This window comes from Eptatretus burgeri, chromosome 3 (genome assembly GCF_056783735.1).
Source record: "Eptatretus burgeri isolate ZD-2024b chromosome 3, Ebu_testis_v1, whole genome shotgun sequence".
NCBI lineage: Eukaryota > Metazoa > Chordata > Myxini > Myxiniformes > Myxinidae > Eptatretus > Eptatretus burgeri.
Genome location: NC_140963.1, coordinates 73,308,656 through 73,330,052, shown reverse-complemented (window position 1 = coordinate 73,330,052; position 21,397 = coordinate 73,308,656). Strand labels below are relative to the sequence as shown.

At 43.7% G+C, this 21,397-nt stretch overlaps 1 protein-coding gene across 11 annotated transcripts in view; it reads right to left on the bottom strand.

Annotated features, from left to right (window-relative positions):
- Positions 1 to 21,397, bottom strand: part of OVCA2 (OVCA2 serine hydrolase domain containing) — a 74,420-nt gene that overhangs the window by 2,692 nt on the left and 50,331 nt on the right. For 9 of the 11 annotated variants that reach the window (XR_015056251.1, XR_015056252.1, XR_015056249.1 and 6 more), the window contains one exon: positions 13,059 to 13,118. Coding sequence is in view for 7 of the 11 variants with exons in the window: in XM_085873980.1 (XP_085730106.1) it covers positions 13,059 to 13,118 (60 nt within the window). In the remaining 4 variants the exon portion in view is untranslated. Of the gene's footprint in view, positions 1 to 11,809; positions 12,897 to 13,058; positions 13,119 to 21,397 lie in introns of those variants that run through there. The other 2 variants (XM_085873983.1, XM_085873986.1) reach the window with 1 other exon arrangement.

Genomic DNA, 21,397 nt, shown 5'->3' with positions numbered 1-21,397 from the left:
TAATGGGGGTAGAAAACATCGTGGTTTTGGATGGGGGAAGATAAGAGGTGGTGGTGAATGGCTGTTTTGAAGGCCTGGAGAGAAGCATGGGATTGAAGAGAGTGTGGGAGTTTATTCCGTGGGGGCAGTGTGGGGTGTGGGGTGGAGAGTGTGTGAGCGGGAATTTTTCAGGAAAGGTGGGAGGCGGGAATATTCCGAAGGCAAGAACCCTTTGAAATTTTCTGTATTTCTGCATAAATTTGACATAAAATGTGATCAGATCTTCATCTAAATCCTAATCTTCTATATATTACTAAAACTCTCATCTTGTATGTATGTATGTATGTATGTATGTATGTTCCCAAAATACAGCCAAAACGGTACACAATAGCACAAAAATTTTAGGGCCACCTGACTCACCATTCTCCTGCGGTGTGCAGTATCAAGTTTCGATCAAATCGGGTAAAGGAAAAAATTATTAAAAAATCAATTCCCGATTCAGTCAAGTTCTCTTCAGGAGAATTTGATTAATACAAACAACCTCAGCGGTATAGTTCGCTGGAGCTATCTTTTTTTCTCTTCAAATGATTTATTTAAAAATCTCAAACATTTAGTATAGACAAAGAACGATTTATTTTTAAGCATAAAATAAACATCGCCATTTTGATCTCATACTTCCGTGTTCATTAATAAATAAAATTGTGTTTTGAAGATTACGCACAATAATTTTTTCGACTTTCTTTTCTCCGTTTATTTTTCACATTGACGTGCAATATCAAGTTTTGTTCAAATCGGGCAACGAAAAAAACTATTAAAAAATCAATTCCCGATTCAGTCAAGTAGTCTTCGGAATTATTTGATCAATGCAAACAACCTCAGTGGTATAGTTCGCTGGAGCTATCTTTTTTTTTCCTTGAAATGATTTTTTTATCAACCTCTGTCACAACGAGAACCCAACGGGTTCACGGTTCGTCTAGCAATAGATAAAGAGGACCTGATTAAACAAATCAAACACCAAAAAAAAAAATCTAGTTTTTCATTTATTTATTGAGCAAAATGATCCAACATTCAATTTCTTTGTCGGAAAAAGTATATGAACCTTTACATTCAGCAACTGGTGGCACCCCTTGCTCACAGACGGACGTCCGAGTCCTGAGACAGCAAAGAAGCCCCAAACCATGATACTCCCACCACCATGCTTCACGGTTGGAATGAGATTCTACTGTTGAAATGCAGTGTTTGGTTTTCGCCAAACATAACATTTCTCATTTAAGCCAAAAAGTTCCACTTTGGAATCTTCTGTCCACAGAACATTCTTCCAATGGCCTTCTGAATCATGTGGTCTTTGGCAAACTTGAGATGGGTGGCAATGTTCTTCTTGGAGAGCAGTGGTTTCCTCTTTGCTATCCTCCCACGCACACCATTCTTGTTCAGTGTTTTCCTGATGGTGGACTCATGAACACTGACAACCAATGCAAGAGAGGCCTGCAGATCCTTAAATGTTACCTTGGGGTTCTTTGTGACCTCCTGGATTATTGTATGCCTTGCACTTGGAGTGATTTTTTTGTTGTTGTTGTTGGACAACCGTTCCTGGAATGAGTAACAATGGTGTTGAATTTTCTCGATTTGTACACTATCTGCCTGACACTGGAATGGTGGAGCCCAACATCTCTAGAAATGATTTTGTTATCCTTTCCAGACTGATGACCATCGACAACTCTTTTTTCGAGGTCCTCAGAAATCTCCTTTGATCAGGACATGACACGTTTCCACAAACCTGTGTGGTGAAGACCAGACTTTGACAGTGACAAACAAAGTTTATGTTTTTCATATTGGGCATGGCCACCCAAACTCACTCCTCATTGCCATCTCGTTAATTGAAACACCTGAGTTCAATTACCCCGCTTAATTGAGCTGATTAACCGAGAGGTTCACATACTTTTTCTGACAAGTAAATTCAATGTTGGATCATTTTGCTCAATAAATAAAGAAAAAGTAGATTACACAGGTCTGCCACCAGAAAATTGTTTCATATTTATTGGGTGAATTTGATCAATTTTTACCTGCTGATTTCAAAAATGACAAATAAATTATCGTATCACGTATAGTTTCTTCACAAAATCAATCATTGCGTTTTACCATTGTGCCCGAGTTTGATTATTGTGTTTTACTATTTTATCCGAATGTAATATCCCCTTTCTCTAATCCCATTACTTTTTCTTTACAGATCTGTACATGATTGGAAACAATAATGGCTTCTCGAGTATGTGCAACCAGCCGAGACAAATTTTGTTACAGTTTTGGCGAGTTTATAACTAAGAAACATCAGAGATACATTACTTACTTTGTTTAAAAAATCTTACTATTCCTACTTTGGTGTGAAATTAGGAGACCAAGATAAGACATGGGCTCCTCATTAGGTCTGCTCAATTTGTGTTGAAGAACTAAGACAATGGACAAAATGTACAAAGAAGTCTTTTCGTTTTTGGGTCCCAATGATATGGAGAGAGCCTAAAAATCACAGTGATGGCTGCCACTTTTGCTCATGTAAGGTACAAGGACACAATTCAAAGAGTGTGAAAAACATTGTTTATCCAAATCTCCCATCTGCATTGCGACCTGTTGCCCATGGACCAGATGTTCCAGTCCCATCACCACCAGGAAACCTTGAAGACATACACTTAAGTTCTGAGTCAGAAAGCAGCAATAGCAATGATGATGTACACTTCAATAGTGGTAAAAGTGAAGAACCTCAACTATTCAACCAGTGTGAATTAAATGATCTAGTGAGGGACTTGGGACTTGCAAAGGTGTCAGCAGAGCTTTTAGGCTCCAGACTTAAATCCAAGAGTCTTTTAGCTCCTGGTGCATCATTCTCTTGGTATCGTAACCGAGAAAAAGTGTTTGTTCCGTATTTTGCTCAAGAAAACGATTTGGTTTATTGTACAGATCCATCAGGACTAATAGAAGCGTTTGCATAAGTTGCAGCCCTGATGAATGGAGACTCTTTATTGACTCTTCAAAGAGAAGTCTTAAAGCAGTTCTTTTGCATAATGGTAATAAATATGCTTCCATCCCTGTTGGACACTCGGTGATCATGAAGGAGACACATGAAAATTTGGTGTTACTCTTAAACATGATTAAATACAAAGATCACAACTGGATGATTGGCGGTGACCTGAAGATAATTTGCATGTTACTTGGACAACAGTCAGGCTACACAAAGTTTCCTTGTTTCTTCTGGGATAGTAGTGGGTTAGTAGAGCCAGGGACCTCCATTGGTCTCAAAAAACAATGGCCAAGTAGGGATACGCTTACACCAGGGACAAAGAACATCCTTCAAGAAAGCTTGGTGAATCTGAAAAGGGTTCTTTTGCCTCCTCTACATATAAAACTTGGCCTGATGAAGCAATTTGTAAAAGCTTTGCCACAGGATGCAGAAGGCTTCAAGTATTTGCATAGTAAGTTTCCTGCTCTATCAGATGCCAAGGTTAAAGAGGGTGTATTTGTTGGACCAGATATAAGAAAACTCGTCAAGGATAAAAATTTTGAAAACTCTCTTAGTGATCCTGAAAAAGATGCATGGATTAGTTTGAAAGATGTGATGAAGAACTTCTTGGGTAATTACAAGGATCCAAACTACAAAGACATCGTGGGAAGAATGCTAGAAAAGTTCGAGGCCTTAGGATGTAAAATGAGCCTTAAAGTTCATTTCCTACATGCCCATTTGGATTACTTTCCGGAAAATCTAGGGGATGTGAGTGAAGAACAAGGGGAAAGGTTTCATCAAGATATGAAGGAGATGGAAAGAAGATATCAGGGAAGATGGAATGTCAGTCAGTATGATGGCTGACTACTGCTGGATGTTGCATCGTGAAAGTCCACCAAATGCTCACAAACGAAAAAGTTCCAGGTGTAGATTTCAAGTGGGAAAGAAGAGATTTTGAGGTGCTGAACCTAAAAAATGATTGGAGCCCTTGTAAAGAATCTATTGTCTTACTTTTTAATTGCATTTGTGCCATTTCTCTTTGCTAAATAGAGTACCAAATTAATTTTTATTAGTTTCATTTTGTCTTACCATATGGGAATTTACCTAAAATTCTTGTATATTTCATCATCAATTTGTAAGAAAACCTTACCTGATGGAGAAAAACTTTTGATATTTCGAATTAGCACCCCAAAAATATATTAAGTAACATAAAATTATCAAAACAATTTTTAAAAAGCTCCATTTTGCAGACCTGTGTTTTTTTTTTTTGTATGTGCTATTTGTTTAATCAGGTTCTCTTCATCTATTACTCGGACTTACGTGAAGATCTGATCACATTTTGGGTCAAATTTATGCAGAAATACAGAAAATTCGAAATCGTTCACAAACGTTTTCTCACCAATGGAATCGCATGGGTCAACTGAGGCTTCACCATCCACCCATGTTTTTCAGTTTTATAAATGGTATATATCAAGTGAATTGGATGAAAATTGATAGTTTGTGACCTTGATCTTTTGACCTCGAAAACAATAGTATTCTTGCTTGTGTCTACCTCCACCAGATGGTTAAGTTTTGTGAAGATCGGAGTAAAATGTGACCTATAGGTGATTGGCATACAGAGACAGACAGACAAAAAGCAGACAGAATAACAGACCAGACCAACCAATATACTTATGAATCTTCAACTTTGCAAGTAGAAAACAGAAACGGGTGAATATGTAACCTAAATTCACCTTTGGTGGCAGAGGTAAATAGAAAGCGATATTCACACCCAGTCTCGTCCTGTGAAGCTCCATGATAGCAGTCTCGCCTCCATCATGCAAAGCTAATAACAGTATTATTGCTGCTCTAACTGGGACATAATATAGACCACTGTCAGTGTCCGAGTCACATGGCTTGTGAACATATACCTTTGAGCAACATGGGAAGTCCAGGACAGCTAATTGTGCCTAGGTTGCGCACATCAGTGGTGTGTAGGCTCAGTCACTGGGTCGCACGTCCACCATATACACAAATAAAAGGGTGTGCGTGTGTGTGTGTGTGTGTGTGTGTGTGTGTGTGTGTGTGTGTGTGTCCTCAATAACTCCAAAACTATAAAACCTAGCAGCCTGAAACTTTGCAGGCTTACTAAGAAAACTCCAAGGAAGTGCAAGAGTGAAAATTGGGTGTTTGGGTTAATTAAAACACCCCTTTTGAAGATAATTAACGGCTTTATTTAATTATATCCTTCATCAGGTGATCGTCGGCTGCCTCGCTCTCTGGGTTTAAAGACATTTCCTGAGTAACCTCGCTGGGGTCTGAAACTGCCATGTTTTCTGGCCTGCTCAACCATGCCTTGGCTTGGAACAGGCCGCAACAATTTCTTAACAATAAAGTTGTTGTGTTCACGTCCCTCACTCATATTATCGAATGCCTGTTCATCATAGCTTCAAATTGCTGGGTATATTGCAATGCTTATAAACATCCGGAGAAGTCAGCATTCGTGGCTTGACATTTCGGGCGTCTCTGGGAGGTGTATGTTTCATGTGTTGCTAATCGCATGCCAAACTTGCCGTTTCTTAACAACCTTTTCATTGGAGTGCTTGCTTGAGTGCTTAGGTCCCTTGGTGAGCGCTCTCCAAGCTGCTTGGTTGTTCGTTTCGGTAAAAGTACCAGTGCTCTCAAGTCAGGTTCGATAAGGTCAGGTCAGGTTCGATCTGTGACCTGCTACAGGTACCATGTAAACCTGTACTAACCTGTTCCATGGTCGGGTTGTCGGCGACTAAACCGTCTCCCCCACCAGGTTTTCTGGTGAGGAGGGTGTTTGGATATGGACACCCAGCAGGATTAAAAACAAAACCTGTCAAAGGGCGGAGGAGCTCCTTGTGAGCCAACGGCCATCCATATCTAGTGCCCAACTGTGTCTGCGGACGTCCTCCTGCAGTTGGGTTACTTCTTATTAGGAGGTTGGTGGCAGGATTTGCACTCCGGCCACCGTAAAACGCTTCATTCCGCAAAACGCAAAAACGCAAAAAAATCTGAAAACCCACTCCGTGGGAGTACCTCCTGTGCAGCTTCCCTTCGCAGGGCAGCTCACCGGATGATGGGATTGGGGCAAAGCCTTCGGGACCCCCAATCTTTGATAGGAGGGAAACCACGGGGTAACATCCCTGGGTCAGATTGCGGGAGAGTGTGTCGGAGTGGTGCTGAGGTGTCGTCCACCAGACGGCGGTCTCCTTGGGTTAACCTGAGGCGGTCCCTTCGGGTGGGTGCCTGGAATGTCCTATCCCTAAGAGAGGATGATCACCTGTCTCTGTTATCATCTGAGCTCAAGCGTTTGGACATCGGGATTGCAGCTCTCTCTGAGGTTCGGAGACCGGATTGCGGCGAGATAATGGTGGGTGGTTACACCTACTATTGGTCTGGTCGCTCTGATGGTTACCATACCCAAGGAGTTGCTGTAGCTGTGTCCAATAAGCTGACCCCAATGATAATTGAGGTAACACCGGTCAACGAGCGTATTATGAGATTAAGGATTCGTCACTCCTTAGGTGTCATTTCCCTGGTCTCTATTTATGCTCCGACTGAGGCGAGTGATCTTACCGTGAAGGATGCATTCTACGCCACACTCGAGTCTGTGGTTGATCAGTGCCCCAGACGAGATACACTTCTAGTCTTGGGGGATTTCAATGCATCGACTGGAACTGATAGGGATGGTTATGAGGTGTGTGTTGGTCCCCATGGGTCAGGAACTATGAACCAGAATAGCACTAAGTTCCTTGACTTTGCAAGAAGTCATGGACTTAGGGTGGCTGGTTCATGGTTTCAGCGCCCGCAAGCTCATCGCTGGACTTGGTATTCCAACGCTGGCGGTGTGGCAAAGGAGATTGACCATGTCCTCATTGACGGTCGTTGGAGGATGATCCAGAACTGCAGGGTCTACCGGAGTGCTCAGTTCCTCAATACTGACCACAGGCTTGTTGTAGCAACTCTAAAGCTGCACCTTAAATCCTGGAGAATGGTACCATCCCAGCCTAGGCTGGATGTTGCCAAGCTCAGGGATGAGAGAGTAGCTGAGGAGTTTGCGAACAGGCTGAGTGGACACTTGGGGGTCTGGGTGCTTTGGGGGTCCTGAAGAGTTGTGGAGCGCCTTCAAGACCACCGTCCTTGATGTTGCCGGTGGATGCCTTGGAGTTCACCGCAGGGCAAAGAAGAATTTTGTCTCTCAAGGGACACTGGATACCATTGACCAGAGTCGCAGGGCCAGGCTGAATGGCAGAGCTGAGCTGTTCAGGGAGCTGAGGCGTAAAACTGTACGTGCACTGAGGGTGGACAAGGAGGCCTATGTGCGAGGAATCTGTGAGGGGGTAGAGCATCACCTGTGGACAGGTGATTCTCGTCCCGCTTTCAGGGGAATTCGCGCATTACGTTCATCCAAGCCCATCCCTCGGAGCACTGCAGTCCGAGCAGAGAGTGGTAGGCTCTTGACAGAGGAGTCTGAAGTGAAGGCCCGCTGGGCCGGTTACTTTGAGCGGTTGTACCAGGCTGATCCCCCAGCTGTCGAGTTGGACGTCAAGGGTGTTACAATCCCTGTTGCTGACCCTCGAATCAACTCTGGTCCACCATCGCTTGTGGAAACACGAGCTGCGGTGAACCAGTTGAAACGGGGCAAAGCTCCAGGGATCTGTGGCATCCATGCTGAACTTCTCAAGGCTGGTGGAAATGCTGCACTCGCGTCGTTGCATGCAGTTTTGTGCTCTGCCTGGAACACAGGCATCATCCCAACTGACTGGAAGAGGGGCCTTGTTGTCCCTCTCTGGAAAGGGAAGGGTGATCGCCAAGACTGCAACAACTACCGAGGGGTGACGCTGCTCTCAGTGCCGGGCAAGGTCTTTGCTCGGATAATTCTTGATAGGGTTCGCCACCATCTGCTTGAGCACCAGCGTCCAGAGCAGTCAGGCTTTACGCCAAAGAGGTCAACGATTGACCGTATCCTTGCTCTTCGTGTCCTCACTGAACGCAGACGAGAGTTTCGGCAGGGGCTGCTTGCAGCCTATGTTGATCTCTGTAAAGCGTTCGATTCAGTGAATCGGGATGTCCTCTGGAGGATTCTTGGTCTTCGTGGGGTGCCACCGAAACTGATCGATCTGATGTCTGAACTCTACTCTGGTACTGAGAGTGCTGTGAAGTGTGGTGGTACCGCCTCTGACTTATTTCCAGTTGTTACTGGAGTTCGTCAGGGATGTGTACTTGCCCCCACACTTTTCAGCACTTGTATGGACTGGATTTTTGGGAGGATGTCGGAGAGATCAAGTTGCGGTGCATCGTTTGGCAATGTCAAGATCTCGGACCTTGATTTTGCAGATGATGCAGTCATCTTTGCGGAGACTTTAGACATCCTCTTGGGGGCCCTCGAGGTGCTGAATGAGGAGTCGGAGCCGTTGGGATTACGGATTTCTTGGGTCAAAACAAAGATCCAGGCTTTCGGTGACATCTTGGATGCTGCTGTCCTGTCTGTGTCTGTTTGTGGTGAGGATGTTGAGGTCGTGGATAGATTCACTTACCTTGGCAGTGATATTCATGTCTCCGCAGGTTGTGAGCCGGAGGTCAATAGACGTCTGGGTCGGGCCTGGGGAGTCATGGATTCACTGGATCATGGGGTGTGGCGCTGCCGGTACCTGTGCGGGAGGACGAAAGTCCGAGTCTTCAGGTCCTTGGTACTTCCAGTCTTGCTCTATGGGTGCGAGACTTGGACTTTGACCAAGGATCTGAGACGGAGACTTAATTCCTTTGGTACCAGGTCTCTTCGGAGAATCCTTGGCTATCGCTGGTCGGATTTTGTGTCCAACGAGCGGTTGCTGAGAGAGACTCGGATGAGATTTGTTACCTGCATAGTCCGTGAGCGTCAGCTGCGGCTGTATGGACATGTGGCTCGTTTTCCTGACGCTGATCCTGCTCACCAGATTCTCTCAGCGAGGGAGTCTCATGAGTGGAGGAGGCCAGTGGGCCGACCACGTGCCTCATGGTTGCAGCAGGTTGACCATCATCTCAAGGAGATGGGGATGGGCCTGGCATCTGCCTGGGGGATGGCCAGACGGAGGCCCCTGGAGTACCGGCGGAAAGTGGACGCAGCGACGCGCTGTTCTGGCACATGCTCCCATACCTGACCTGACCTCTCAAGGGAACATCAACTCGACAGACGTACATTTCCGCTTGTGTTGGGCCCTGCGGTGCCGTGCAGTTGGTGCCTGGGGAGGTGTCTCTTCCACTGAAAATGTGCAATTTTATTTTTACAGGATACCACTTTGTTTAACCTTTTGTGCAATATAATCCACCCCTCACTTTGTCATCGATACATAAATAAAAACAATAAGGTCCATCCGACCAGGTGTTTGCCATGATCTGGTTATGAAGGCGGAGAGCAGAGATCGACATTTTGTGTTCTGGGCCGTGATATATTTTTCAATTTAATTTTGCTAAATTCCCACTTGAATTCCTCTTTTAAAGAACTCTGTTTAAAGGTTAATCTTTGTGTTTGTTGTTTTTATGTATTTTATGTGTGTGCATGTATATAAACTGAATTACCATAACAGAAGTGTGTGTGTTTGTATATGCGGGTTTTAGAAGGTGGAACGAATCCCTCCCAGCTCTCAAAGTTTCGTGTGTGTGTGTGTGTGTGTGTGTGTGTGTGTGTGTGTGTGTGTGTGTGTGTGTGTGTGTGTGTGTGTGTGTGTGTGTGTGTTTTTGATTGGTATCGACATATGTGGGTTTCAGAATGTGGAATGGAGTCCTCCAAGGGTGGGCTCAAAGTATCCATCATCATTTTGGTAAGGGGTCATTCATGGATCAAGCTGTGAAGTTTTCTGTTTTCAAAGTTTTGTGTCGAGGGCTCTCTTCAGGATCGTCACTGAGACCAAGATGGCTTCTAACTGTAGTTTGTGTGTAGTGATATTCCCAGGGATGATTTTTAATATCCCTGTGAGGTTCTTCGTCATCATTCCCATGAGATTCTTCATCATCACCGGTAAACTTTGGCATTCTTCAGCTTCCAGGATGTTTTCACTTCATGCTTGACGTCTTGGTATTTAGTCATTTTCTTGATTTCTGCATCATTAGTCCAAAATCACCAGTACTAACACCTCGATTAGCAATGCCTTCTTCTCTATTTTTGTACCTAAGTATGATATCTGGTCACAATGCTTTGTTTTCGATGTTCACGCTCGATGGGATCCTTAAGTCGCACGTGAGCGTTACTTCAATGTTTTGAGTGATTGCTTTTGGTTCATTTTCCCACAAATTTTCTAGAACTGGAATGTCAAAGTTTTTGCAGATGTGCCAGCGGATTACTTTACAAATTCTGTTGTGTCGTTGTGTGTACAGCTGTTTTGACACTTTTTTTTTTCGTGTTCAGTCTGTCATATCATTCTCTTTGCTCACCTCACCTCCACCTCTCAACTGTCATTTTTCCCCTCCTCTCCCCCCCACCCTTCTCTCACTCTGTCCCCTCCTCGCTCCCCCCTCCTCCCACACCTCTGTTTTTTTTTCTCCCTCTCCCTCTTACTCTGTCCCCTCCTCGCTCCCCCCTCCTCTCACACCTCTGTTTTGTCTCTCCCTCTCTCCCCCACTCCCCCTCCTCTCTCTCTCTCTCTCTCTCTCTCGGATACACACACACACACAAACGCACCCTCCCTCCAACAGGGCATAGCAACGTTTGGTGGGGTGTCACTCCCCCCGCCTCCCCCTAACTACCCTATCCTCATCCTCTCTGCCTCCCCTCCCCTCTCTCACCCTACACCTGCCTCCTCCTCCTCCTCCTCCTCTCACTCTCTCTCCATCTCCCCCCCCCCCACACACTTTATTGAACAGTCAGCGAAGTGACGGGTTGTATTTGCTAGTAAGTGAATAAAAGTCACGCAGTACAGCCTCGGTCCGCACACTGCGGGTTACGTGACCCAAGACAATGGAGCTCACATTCAAACTGGTTACTAGGCAATACTAACATGCACCTCTTCTGCCTCTTATTTTTTATAACTTTTGCCACATCTTGGATTAAAACTTACTATCGCTGTAAACTCTTATATTAAATAAAGAGCTCATTCTATTCTAATTGCTAATTCTTGATTTACCCGAGTTATTTAGGTGCTTGGAGAATGCAAGCACAATGCATTTCATAAAATATATCGTTACCCTCATAACAAAAGTGCCTAAGCTTCATCAACGAATAAAATGACGGGCACTTTTGTTATGAGGGTGACGATATAAAGCTCTCTCACAATTCACATCATCAAATATATAAAGCTTCCATATATTATGTCCTAGCAAAGGTATCCGGCATTGCTGGGTAACGCCGGATCCCTCTTCCCACCCCTTCCCCTCCCTCCTCCCATCCCTTCCACTCCCTCCGGAGTCCCACCCCCAACCCTTCCCCATCTTCCTCACACCTCATCCTCCCCTCCCTCCTCACAACTCCTCCTATACCGACCCCACCCCTCCCCCTCCCTCTTCACACCTCACACCTTCCCCTCCATCCAAACTCCCACCCCACCCTCCTCGCACCTCCTCCTATACCTACCCCACCTCTCCCCCTCTTCACACCCCACACCTTCCCCTCCTTCCGAACTCCCACCTCTTCCCCACAACAGGTGGGGGCTCCTGTGTTTTTAAGTTATGAATTGTGAGTTTTAAAAAAAAGTGATCCTCCAAAGTTTTGTCGTGTTAACCTAAGGAGCTCAGAGGAGTCATGTCACAACCAAACATACATCTCAATCATGTTTATATTGAAGATAACATCACTCCAAGCTCCTCGTGAAATTAAATAACATCCTAATTGAAAGCAGATCACACAAAAATGAGAAAGTGATCTTGTTTTTTGTTTTTTTAATTTACCGATTTAAATCTCGCAAATACAGCCTGTCCCACCCAGCCTGAAAAAAGACTATCACTGAAAACAAGAAGAAGAAAAAAACACCACTGTTGACTGTATCACCATGGCTTGCAAATGAACAAACATCAAAGAATAGCACTCCAAAGTTGAGCAGCAAAGTCATTACAAATATTGAATCAAAAAGACAAATAAAGCAAATGGAAAGGTGAAACAAAATGGTGAAACAGCGATGTGTTCCATTACCAAACAGCTTGTAGTGTGCTCGCCAAGTAGCTTAAGCACTCAAGCAAGCACTCCAACGAAATAGAATGGTTGATAAGGAAAGGCTGGCTTGGCAGGTGATAAGCGATAGAAACAGCAAAGATCAGGCATTCGATGACGAATGCTTTATTGTAATTATTTTCGTTGCACTTAAGGAAGTTACACTTTCAGCACATTTCATAATCTTTTCACTCAATATAATTCTCTGAACAGTGGAAGAAGGTCAGTTTAATGCTTTGGCAATTTGTAAATATGGAGGAGAGATCACAGCATTGCTTGCTTCAAGTAAATATGTAAATACGCTGAGTTATAAGAATAGGTTTATTTATTTAAATTTTCAGATTTCACTCCAGATTTCGACACTTAAATTTGTCCACATGTCCGATCCTCAAATCCGAAGACAGATTTTGATTATATACTTTAATTGGTCTGTGAGAGTACATCATGGTTCTCAGGCAAGGCATTATTGATTAGGCAGAAACAAATGGCAGATTATGACCCCTTTTTTGTTTGCATTTTTCATGATAAGATGAGTTAATCATCTTCAAAAGGGGTGTTTAAATGTACCCAAACACCCAGTTTTCATTAATACACTCCCTTGGAGTTCCCTGAGTATGCATACAAAGTTCTGGGCGACTATGTTTCAAGGTCTTGGAGTTATGGAGGAAATGCACTCACACAATGACAAGCTTACACTTATTATATGTCCACTTAAATGCATGTAGGATGTATGTGAGTAGTTGCTTGCATTGTCCAAGCATGCCCCACTTGTGTTTGTACATATATTTATTTAACCAATAACCCCTGCCGGAAAGAGGGGGTATTGAGGGTGGGGAAATGATGACAGACATGGCATGATGCAAGCGATTTACTGACACCATATTTCGCTCGCGAAAGAAAAGCAAGTATTTCTGATGATGCAAGAAAGTATTTCCCATTTTAGAAAATTTTGACCAATGTGCTCACCTCCAGGGTGCGTGCACACCACGGGCTCGATGAAGCACTGCAGCAATTCTTCACTCATTTCTGCAACAGAAGGTCAGCAACAGTAACTCTTCCTTAAATAGTTAGAAACTCATTTCAATAACAGCAATGACCACTGTAAATTGACTCCTATGGAGTTGGAGATTGCAAAGAGGAATTCAGACATTAAATCCTTCCTCTTCTCAAATGGCTTGATTTCTGATCATCAATTTGGATTCAGACCAGGGCATTCTATGCTGGATATGCTGAAACCTTTCATCTGCAGCCTGATGGAGTACTGCTCTCCCCTCCTGCCTTTCATCTTTCTCGGCTTCACACTGTGGAAACCAAGGCATTTCGGATCATTGGTATCTCCCGCGATGAGGCTGAGTCTTTGGGCTTCTCACTCACTCACCGCAGGCAGGTCGGTGGTCTTTCTGTCTTCGACAGCCTCCTCTCCAGTCTCGCCCCCCCCCTCCGGGCTCTGTCTGAGATGTGTCCCCCCATATTTCTGCAGGGTGTTCAAGGTCTACCAGCAACTCTCTTCTGGTAAAACTACCAAAATCAAGAATCACTGCTCACCTTCACTCTTTTATTCCTCTTTTTTCCTGCCTTTGGAACAAACTCCCTCACGCTTTTCAATCCCACTCTTCCCTCCAGGTCTTCAAAACAGCTGTTCACCACCACCTCTTATCTTCCCCCATTCAAAACCATGATCTTTTCTACCCCCGTTAATCTGCCCCAAACCCACCCCCTTCAAATTCCCTGCTTTCCTTCCTGAAAGCCCCTGTAGCGTCCATCTTGTTTATCCCGTGTACCCCACCCCATCCTTCACCCTTCCACAGATCTCATCTCTGTTCCTCACTGTTTTGTCCTTCTTTATCCCACCCCTCTTGTCTCCTGCTCCCCTTGTTATACAGTCTCTGAGTTAGCTCTCATACGAACCTTGACAGTGTATACAAAATAAACAAAAACAAAACTTAAATCGCGAAAGCAGATTTTTTTTACTTCAAGTGCTTTTGTAAAGAAAATGCACCATAAGGGTGAAATGTAATCCAGTAATACCTCGGTTAACACAGCCCCTTAGAACACTGATTTAGAGAGATTTATTTTGCTAAAATAACAAAACAAAAAAAATTAAAACCCAGAACACACAACTCGCTGAATAAACACACACCACCATTGTCTTTACTGTATGCACACACTCTGAGCCAATCAGCCTCCTCCCACCTTGTCTCCCACCACGACCATTCAGGAGGAGTAGAAGCATTGTGGGAGTGATGGCAATTATTCTTTTTATTGATGTTTCGACATATTTTCTGTTTTTGTTAATACTTACTGATGTTATTATAGTATAAAACAATTATATTTACCATCTATGTCATTATTAGCGCTATTACCGATAACTCATTGAAGCCCTTATGAACCACTCATGCATTAGTAATAACACTGCTGGGAACACATCTCCATATAAACAATGGTTTTTTGACCCGTTTTAACGCAATTTTGATTAGCACTCTTTTTTCCAGGAATGTATCCTGAGCATTAAGCGAAGTATTACTGTGTACAGTATATTGAAACTAGTGATGGTTACCCCGATCTGTGCTTAAGGCGCTGTCACACCTTGACGATTTAGCCAGCGTATGCCGACTTGTGAAAAATTTGTCTAAAACACTGGCACACGTCGAATACGTTATGGGTAAGTTTTGTATACGTTAAGAGCACGCTGAAAAACACTGCCATACGTCGTAGTACGCTGGCTTTCATCGTTGTACTTTGCGGTTGTCCTCAAATTTTACCATGCTTGAAATTTTACGCCAGCGTATGACTCACAAGTTCCGCTACGCTGGCCATAAGTTGTAGGCACGGTATGCGATCGTTGACACATGTCGACACACGTTACTTGTAAGTTACTCATAAGTCAAAACACATCGAGGTAATGATTAGCGTACCCGAAACTTATTTATAACCTATGAGTAATGTGTTGTAGGCACGTTACACGATCGTTGACACACGTCGAGGCACGTTATGCGATCGTTGACACACGTCGAGGCACGTTATGCGATCGTTGACACACGTCGAGGCACGTTACTTGTAAGTTACTCATAAGTCGAAACACATCGAGGTAATGCTTAGCGTACCCAAAACATATTTCTAACCTATGAGTAACGTGCTTTGAACCTATGTGTAACGTACCTCCAACGCATATTGACGTATGTAGAGGTATTTGATTGACGTCTTCCGGACGACCACAGAACTTACTGAACGTGTTTCTAATTCACAGCTACCATATAATGGCGTATTGGCAGCGTTAAAAAAAAAAACAACAATAACTTCCGATATTTCGTCACTTGCCGTTACGTCACGTCCGATTGCCTCTTCAGTTTGCTCATGTCTTATTCTTAGTTCCTCCTTTGTGAATATTTTCTGTTTGAGGATATTGTCACGTCGGCGTCGAAACTTAAAAGCAAATGTCCGAATACATTTTAAAATTCGTGATAGACCAAAAAAAATAAAAAAACTGCAACAGCAACAGCAACAGCAACAGCAACAGCAACAGAACAGCAACAGCAACAACTTTAGATATTTCGTCACGTGCCTTCACGGAGCCAAGGAGAAAAAAAAAATGTGCCTTGACGGAGAAAATAAGTTTTGGGTATGCTAAACATTACCTCGACGTGTTTCAACTTATGAGTAACTTACAAGGAACTTGTGTCGACGTGTGTCAACGATTGCATATCGTGCCTACAACTTATTCCCAGCGTAGCGGAACGTGTGAGCCATACGGCGAGTAAGTCGTAAAATTTTCAGCATTCTTGAAATTTCACGACGTACGAGGTGTACAACAAAATATGACAGCATACTTCATCGTTTTTCAGCGTGCTTTTAACGTATACACAACTTACCCATACCGTGTTCGACGTGTGCCAGCGTTTTAGACACATTTTCAGAGGTCGGCATACGCTGGCTAAATCGTCAAGGTGTGACTGCGTGGTTGACACTTTCAATTCTCAGGCGGTTATGATTTAAATCGGCGTGCGGCAGGTTTTTAACTAGCTACGCCACGAGTTCGTCGGCGATACGTGCAGCGTGCTATGCCTAAGTTAAACTATCGTTGGGCATAGGTTGTGAACGCCGACAACAGGCTAAGCATTCGTTGGTACAAGTTATCTATAAGACAACGAAACGTTCTGTGCCCGTTACTAATATGTTATGCATACGACCAACACGTTATGAATATGACCAAAACTTTTTTAAAAACATCAAAATTTCAGCATACGCCAATGTTTTACACACATTTTTATACGTTGCCATTGCTGGCTCAATCGTCAAGGTGTGGCAGTGCCTTTAGTTATGAAAGATAAAGATGAATCTACAAATGTCTTCAAGAAATGTGCTTGTGAACTGTCCAATTATAATTTATTTCGGCATCAAAGTGACAACCATCATCTCAAAACTGATGCCTCAGTGAAACTCTTAAAAGGCAAAATGGCTCCAACATATCACCCAAACAGAAGTCACCCAAGGCTGAACACTTACTGTTACCATCATCATCAAAGTACGAAGAAAAGGTTAATCCTGTTGATCCTAGGTCTTTTTTTTGGTGCAAGACATCTTCACTTCTTTTTTGTTCGTATGCAGCACAAGGCTGCGGGGTAGCATCATTGGCTGAGGGCACGGCTCTCCCACTGATGCATTGTCCTCTGCTGGTTCGGGCAGGAATTTGGAATTTGGCTAGGGTGCTGGAGCTTGCCTACTTTCCGACTCTTTGAAAAGGACACAGTGGGATATTTAATGTCTACTAACAAATGCTGGCAGATGGGCCACATGTTTAACGTCCAACCAAAGGACAGCACACACATTGATGAATCACCTGCCTGTGAAACACCGCGGGATGACAGTTTATAGCTGGGTCAGGATTCCAACCTAGGCTAGACAGCTTAGAGGCGAGTGTGCGTACCTCCAGGCCATCCTGCCAACACTGGTATCTTCACTATAACGTGGGCATGCGAGAGGGAACATTTAAATTTAAAACGCTACTCCCACTGGCGCTTGTCAAGTTTTGTTTTGAAGGAATCTACTGTAGTTGCTTCTATGACTTCCTGAGGTGGGCTGTTCTAGTCTGATACTACCCATTTACTAAAGAACTTGTTCCGCAAGTAAAGGTGGCATCTGTCCTTGAATAATTTCAAGGAGTACCCCCTTGTTGATCAGGACTGCGCAACCATAAATAAGTGATCTGGGCCCAGTTTTACGAGCCCATTCAGGATCTTGCACACTGTGATGACATCCTCCCTCCTCTTCCTGTAGAAAAGCAAATAAAGGTCCAAGATCTGTAACCTTTCTGAGTATAGTAAATGTTGCAGTTCTGAGATCATCTTTGTTGCCCTCCTTTGCACTTTTTCAACCTTTTCCACATACATCTTCCAACGAAGATGCCATAAAATATTCCCATATTCTCAGTGGGTTCTTATCAATGTTTTGAACTGAAGAGGCAGCATTCTTATGTTTAGTCTGGCAAAAGTTTGCTTTCTGATTCCAATAATGGAGTAACCTTTTCGAACTGTAACTGAAACATGCTCATGAAACTTCAGCTGTGTCGATCAATACACCGAGAACTGGATCCTTTTTCCTGGATTTGCTTCTATGACTATTCCATCCTATGTACAGTATAGCACTTTGTACTTGCTCTGGTTGAAGGGCAGCTGCCATTGTTCAGACCAGTTGCTATGAATATTCAGATCATTCTGTAATGTCGTAACATGTTGAGGGTCATGAACAGATACATATAGCTTGGTGTCATCTGAAAAGAGCTGGATGCAGTATTTCACTTTGCACGAGGGTCATCATTAATGAAGAATACAAACAACACTGGCCCAAACATGCTGCCTTGGTGAATCCCGCTCAGCACACTGTAGCAATTCGAAGCAGCTCCATTTTTGACCACTCTTTTCTCTGCCTTTCAAGAAGGCCTGGATCCAAGAGTCAGGACTTAACCTTCAATGCCGTATGCCTCCAGTTTCTTTGGAAGTCTTAAATGGGGGACCGCGTCGAACACCTTCCTAAAATCCAGGTAAAGGCCGTCCACGGTACTCCTCTGTCCATAGAGCTTTGTCCACTCTTCCAGGACCCACAATAACTGTCATACATGATCTATCGAGAACAAATCCGTGCTGGCTCTTTGTTAGCAAATCGTTTGAAATCATGTGGTTTCTTTCATCGCTGTATCTGTGACAAAAGTCTCCAGAGTTTTACATTTCATTGAAGTTAGAATCACTGGCCTGTAATTTTCTGCTACTTTTTTATTTCCATGTTTGAAGTATGGTGGAATGTTCCCTCTCTTCCAATCATCAGGGAGTAAGCCCTCGCTGAGTGATTCGTTGAAAATGTTGCCAACATCATGTAGAAAAAGAAACATTTATTTTGTGCCATGTGGTGCTAAGGGTTGCCAAGGCAGTTTTATTGGAAAAGGGTCACAATCCTGGGTGGGTTGCCACTCTGATCCAGAGTACTCTCATGGCATATTTCCCATAGCTAGTACTTATTTTGCTGAACTCAGAAGGATGAAAAGGTTGAGTCAAGCCACTTTGTGTTAATTAATGGCATAACAGGGTTAACTCAGGATCTTAAGATCTTAAGTCAGCCACCTTAACCGTAAAGCCAATACCAGGCTTTGCTTCATATAGTGGGAATAACATCCCAATGGCAACAGTAAAGTATACACTCTCTACTGACACGCAGAGAGCGAAAAACTGAAAAATAGGACCACCTGTCCTGAAGCTCACCTGGATCAGGAGCAACAGTCACTCAAAGTACCCGCACAGACCCACTGAGACCCAAAAAATTTTAATGGCGTGAACAAAATTTGAGGAAATCATGAGTGATTTGTGCGGTCAACCCCCCCTCCCCTCCCCCATAGACCCCCTTGATGAGCGCAGATTTTTATGCAGACAATAAACTTTGGTACATCATAGGTGATGAAGGTTGTGGTCAAGTTTAATCAAAGTCATGTGTGTAGTTTCGGAGAAGAGAGCAAATACCTGTTTTGGGGGCTGAAACCCCTCCCGTAGACCCTCTTACTGAGCACAGATTTTGATGTGGTCGATACAATTTGGTAAATCATGGGTGATGAATGTTGCGGTATGCCTGGTGTTGGCTTAATAGTTAGGGTGGTGGGCTTGGGATCCTCAGATCCCGAGTTCAAATCCCACTCGGCTGTTGAATTAATACCAGGTGGGGTTGACTCTGCCAGGCATCCTTCCGAGGTCGGCAAAATGAGTGCCAGCTTGCTGGTATACTGTGTCGGAGTGGCGACCTGTCTTGGATTTTGTCCAATAGCCAAGGAGACTGCTTTGGCAGCACCAACGCTCTGCACAGAGTATGGTCCCAATGGATGGATGGATGGAAGGTTGTGGTCAAGTTTCATCAAAATTATGTGTGTAGTTTCGTTGGAGACAGCAAATACCTGTTTTGGTGGGGTCAAAAACCTCCCTGTAGACCCCCTTAATGAGTGCATATCTTGATGTGGTCAATATACTTTGGTACATCACTGGTGATGAAGGTTGTGGTCAAGTTTCATCAAAATCGTTTGTGTAGAGTCGGAGAAGAGAGCAAATACCTATTTTGGAGGTTCAACCCCCCACCCCTGTAGACCCCTTAATGAGTGCAGATGTTGATGCGGTTGATACACTTTCGTACATTACGGGTGATGAAGGTTGTGGTCAAGTTTCATGGAAACTGTGTGTGTAGTTTTGGAGAAGATAGAAAATACCAACTTATTTTTTTTGGGGGGGGAGGGGGGTTGTCCAAAAACCCCCTTGAATGAACACTGATTTTGATGCAGTCAATATACCTTTGTTAGGCATCAGGTATGAAGCTTATGGCCAAGTTTCATTAAACTAATTTGTTTGGTTCAAGCAATAATGACTGAAGTGTTTACGGGCTGGCTCACTGACTGACTGACTAACTAACTCACCTAAGGACACTGCTCAATCACAAAAGCTCCCCGGAACTTCATTCCAGGTGAGCTAAAAAAAAAAAAAAAACTAGTTGAGAGTCGAAATCCTTGACTTCACCGACTCCACTCCCAAAGCCTGGAAGTTGTTATGGAAACTTTGGACAGCTGACCACTCTCAATACTGCCAACCAGAAGTGACTGCTGATGCAGTTGCAAAAAAGTTGTTGAAATTCCAAGGTGCTGGTTGATAAGCTCTTAAAATACCAGGTCACCAGAGCTCAGGATGATTCTTTATTCATCACTGAATGCATCACCATTGTCATTACCCTTCACGATAGAAGAGGTCAGCAAAGCCCTTTATCTTACAAAATTAAAAAAAATTGCTCATCCAGTAAAAATAAATAACCAAATAAAAAGTCTTCTCAGAATTCCGAAAACATCTCAGGAAAGAGGAAAACAGTAATTCACAAGGCTGTCCCCCAATATCTCTGGAGAGAATCTGCATATTAATATTTGGGTCTTATAGTCTACTAGCAGGGGTACCCAGAGTTGCCCGGTGCTGTTCTAATCCTGTTGGCATTTTGAAGAAATAAATTTTTTTATTTTTCTATTTTTTGTAGGTGTCTACAATACTTCCCCACACCCACTAAGGAATGGGATTGGGGATCATTTAATATTACCTTTCACATTGCTACATAGGCTTATATTAGGCACTAAAGAGCGATTAAAACACAATCCAAAAAAAAAAACCAGGGTTAAAAAAAAAGATCATGGTTTTGGATTAGGGACAATCTGAAATGGTGGTGAACATCTGCCTTGAAGACCTGGAGGGAAGAATGAGATTGAAGACGATGTGGAAGTGGTTTCCACAGGTGGGGAAAAAAAGAGGAACAAATGAGTGGAGGTGAGCAGTGATCCCGAATTTACGTAGTTGTACTCGAAAGGGGTTGATGGCGGACCATGTGAGTCCTGCCGAAACCTGGAGGGGGGTGGGGGGGACAAGGCACAGAAAGAGCAGAAGGTGCAAGACCAGAAAGGAGGCAGTATAAGACAGAGAGACCACTGACTTGTCTGCGATGGCGAAGTGATAAGCCCATAGACCCAGCCTCATCGGCATTATAAAAATGGCACCTGTGTCCAAATAGTCCATGAGCCAGTAGGGTTGGTCGGTACTCAGACCCAGCCCTTAACGGCATTATAAAAATGGCACCTGTGTCCAAATAGTCCATGAGCCGGTAGGGTTGGTCGGTACTCAGACCCAGTCCTTAACGGCATTATAAAAATTGCACCTGTGTCCAAATAGTCCATGAGCCAGTGGGGTTGGTCGGTAACATCTGGGGGGGAATAATTCTCATCGTGATTTTTGGCAAGTTATAAAACCCTA